General features: G+C 45.3%; 1 protein-coding gene across 1 annotated transcript; it reads right to left on the minus strand.

The window, feature by feature from the left end:
* Nucleotides 1-330: 330 nt before the first annotated feature.
* Nucleotides 331-3,588, minus strand: LOC131679742 (uncharacterized). Its single transcript, XM_058960487.1, has one exon. It carries the CDS (start codon nt 3,586-3,588, stop codon nt 331-333), a length of 3,258 nt encoding a protein of 1,085 aa, XP_058816470.1.
* Between the last annotated feature and the right edge of the window lie 252 nt (nt 3,589-3,840).

The following is a 3,840-nucleotide window of genomic DNA, read 5'->3' on the forward strand; positions in this document are numbered from 1 at the left end:
AAAACGCTATTTTGGTAGCAGTTGACTGCACAGCTTCAAAACTGTAATATTTAATTCAGTAGGGTAAATATAAATGTACATTATCGACAGGCTTACTTATTAGTGTTTTAATCCTCTCTCTATCCGAAACCACCAATCCAATTGCGAGATCGCAACAATTCTAATAGGGAAAACAAATATATTATTTTATTCCATTGGTATTTGACGATCAGTCACCTACACTCAATAAATTTAATCCTAGAATGTAACTATCCGATCGTGGCAAAGTATAAATTCTATTACTATTACTATTAACTGCTTCTAGAACTGCTTTGTTATAAGGTGAGCACGCTATTTCACTTTTCCCGCTTCGGCGGTAGTGACAGTTCTTCTTGTCACTCTCGGTGCGTGTCCGGAATTCACACCACTATTCTTAGCTGATAGCCCACTGGTCTTATCAACACCACTAGTCTCAGGTGATAACCCACTGGTCTTATCAACAATCCCCCACCCGTGTATTTCCGGCAGCTGCACCGCGTTTGTTGAGTGTTGCTCACCTCCAACAACTAGCAAGGCCAACTTGACAGCAGGTCGCGTCATCTGCCCTGTTGTTGTCTGCACGATCGCGCTTCGAACCTGTCCGTCCTTTCCATGAATGACCTTAATGATACGTCCTCTCAACCAGCCGTTCCGTTTCTGATCCTCCACTACGACCACAACATCCCCGGGCTTCAGAGGTTGACTAGGCTGGAACCATTTGGTGCGCCTAGTTAACATTGGCAAATATTCGCGTACCCACCTTTTCCAAAATAGATCGACTAAATGCTGAGCGAGTTTCCAGCTATCTCTTAAAGTCTGACCATTTACCGCGACTGGCTTCAATGGTTGTGTGACGCCATGCAACCCGTACAAAAGAAAGTGGTTTGGTGTTAAAGCTTCCTGTTCCCATGAATCGAGTGGTAGATAGGTAAGGGGTCGAGAGTTGACGATCGCTTCCGATTCTAAAGTAATCGTTTCAAGCACCTCGTCACTAGGGTGGCATGGATGACCAGCGATTACTGCCATGGCTGCTTTAACGGACCGAACCATTCGTTCCCATGGTCCTCCCATGTGTGGCGTCAAAGGTGGATTAAATTTCCAAGACGTTTTCGAATTTGTGAATGTGTCGGCGCATTGTTCATTGATGTTGCGTATCTGTTTTACTAGTAAACCCGCTGCACCCGTAAAGTTGGTGCCGTTATCCGAATAGAACGTGGCTGGTGCACCTCTGCGAGCCACGAATCTTCTAATTGCCATCACGCAGGATTCCGTTGACAGGGAATGTACAATTTCGAGGTGCATAGCTCTTACCGTGAGACACGTAAATAGCGCCACCCAACGTTTCACTAGACTTCGGCCCTGTTTCACCAAAATTGGGCCAAAATAATCGACCCCAGTGTGGGTGAATGGCCGAATATATGGTGTTAATCTTACCTCGGGCAATGGAGCCATCATTGGCGCGCGCGACATGGTTTTGTAGATACGGCAATGCTGGCAGTTTTTTGCAGCCCTTTTTATTGCTTCACGCAGATGAGGAATCCGAAAACGTTGCCGCATCTCATTAAACACCGTTTCGTTGTTACCGTGCAAATATCGGATGTGGTAACTGTTAATAAGAAGGGTTGTTACTGGATGCAATTGCGGTAGGATAATCGGGTATTTAGTGTCATATGCTACATTGGGTGCAGCTCCGATTCGGCAGGGAGTGTCTTGATAAATAACGCTCGATGCTTCAATTATTCTTTTGTTTGGATGTGATTGGTTTTCTAATAGCAGCACGTATTCATCTGGGTACGATTGCATTTGAACCTGCTTCCACAGTTGAATTTCGGCCTGACATAATTCTTCCCTGGTTAGACGTCCTGAAGGTGCTTGTTTCTGAAATCTTCTGGCAGCTTTTAGAACGTAGGCGGTCGATCGTAGTAATCTGTTCCAATTTGAGAACCTCTCTATATCCATCAACGGTTTCTGCATCATTTCTCGATGTATACACATGGGCCGAAGCTCCTCCTCTGTAGTAAATACTTGCTTAGATTGCGTCGGCCAATTCTGTTCCGTTTGAATCAAAAAATCTGGTCCCACAAACCAACGACTTTGTGGGTCAAGCTCAGGCCCACTGCCCCATTTAGTTGCTTCATCGGCAACGTTGTGCTTTGTCGGGACATACCGCCATTCATCGGCGCTGGTCAAACTTAAGATCTCTCCAACGCGAAATGCTACAAACTGATGATAACGATGACTTGAAGACTTTATCCATGCCAGAGCGGTTGAAGAGTCAGACCACAGAAACCTTTTCTGTATGGGAAGACTCAGCGAGGTACAAATTTTATTCAGTAATCGACTACCCAACAGCGCTGCTTGTAGTTCCAATTTAGGAATAGAGAGTGGTTTCAAAGGGGCGATCTTTGTTTTGGCCCCTACAAGTACACATTTAGGCTTTCCCTTATCAACAAATCGGAGATAAGCAACACTTGCGTAAGCGGTTTCGCTAGCATCTACGAAGATATGGATCTGTAGATCATCAGGCGCAGTGCACGAGGCACCACTGAAGTAGCAACGAGGAACTCGAACCTGGTCTAGGTTTATAAATAGTCCGCTCCAGCGGTACCAACTATCACGAAGATTCTCCGGTATCTCTTGATCCCAGTCTGTACCAGTTCGCCATATTTCCTGCATTAGTGTCTTGCCATGTATGATGAAGTGGGCTACTAAACCCAATGGATCAAATAAAGACATTATCGTCCTTAATACTTGGCGCTTAGTTGGTACAACTAGGCTATCTAGCAACATTTTGATATCGTCTCTGGTTGCTGTTTCGAAAGTGAAAACGTCCGCGGTAGGTTTCCACGTCATACCAAGGACTCGTTCTGTACCGGACTGCTCTAAATTCATGAAGATATCTCGAGGGATGTTGCGTTCACCCAAACGTAGTAGAACCTCCGAGGAGTTGGAGACGAAATTCCGAATTTCAAATCCGGCTTGTGAATGGATGTGTTTCACTTCATTACACAGACGTACTGCTTCATCAACGGTGTCAACGCTATCCAAAAGGTCATCAACATAGTGATTATCAATAATAGCATGAACTGCCCTCGGGAAGCGTGCCTCAAACTCTAGTGCGTTCTTATTTTTTATAAACTGTGCCGAGCAGGGAGAACAGGTCGCACCAAATGTCGCAACGTCCATCACAAAGATCTGCGGGGGTTGTTCTGGATGGTCTCTCCACAAGAATCTCTGAGATTGTTTATCACGATCGCTAATCCGAATTTGATGAAACATCTCTCTTATGTCAGCAACCACGGCAATTTTTCGTTGTCGGAAGCACATTAGAATGGTGGGGAGAGATGTAATCATATCAGGTCCTTTGAGTAGCATGTCATTAAAAGACGTCCCGTTCACCCTTGCTGCTGCGTCCCAAATTAATCGTAGCTTTCCGGGTTTTTTCGGAGTGGTCACGATTCCTAGCGGTAGATACCACACACGGCTCTTGTTGGTCGACTGCAGTTCTTCTGGTGTAATTCGATGTGCGTATCCCTTTCGTTCATAGTCGGCAATTTTTTCCTTGACCATTTCTCTAATTTGAGGTTCCTTGGACAAACGCTTTTCCAATGATTTCAATCTGCGCATCGCCATTGGAAAGCTATCTGGGAAGGCCAGATGGTCATACCTTCAAAGTAATCCCGTTTCGAAAGCGCTTCCCACACGACGTGTGTTGGTTTCCAGCAAGGCTTGAGCTCGTTTGTCCTGTTCAGCGACCAGTTTTGTCGTACCGTTTGCTTCTTCGACAAGAAAGAACGTTCTAATTAGGTCGTGAAGTTCTCG

The sequence above is a fragment of the Topomyia yanbarensis genome, chromosome 2 (genome assembly GCF_030247195.1).
Source record: "Topomyia yanbarensis strain Yona2022 chromosome 2, ASM3024719v1, whole genome shotgun sequence".
Classification (NCBI taxonomy): Eukaryota; Metazoa; Arthropoda; class Insecta; order Diptera; family Culicidae; genus Topomyia; species Topomyia yanbarensis.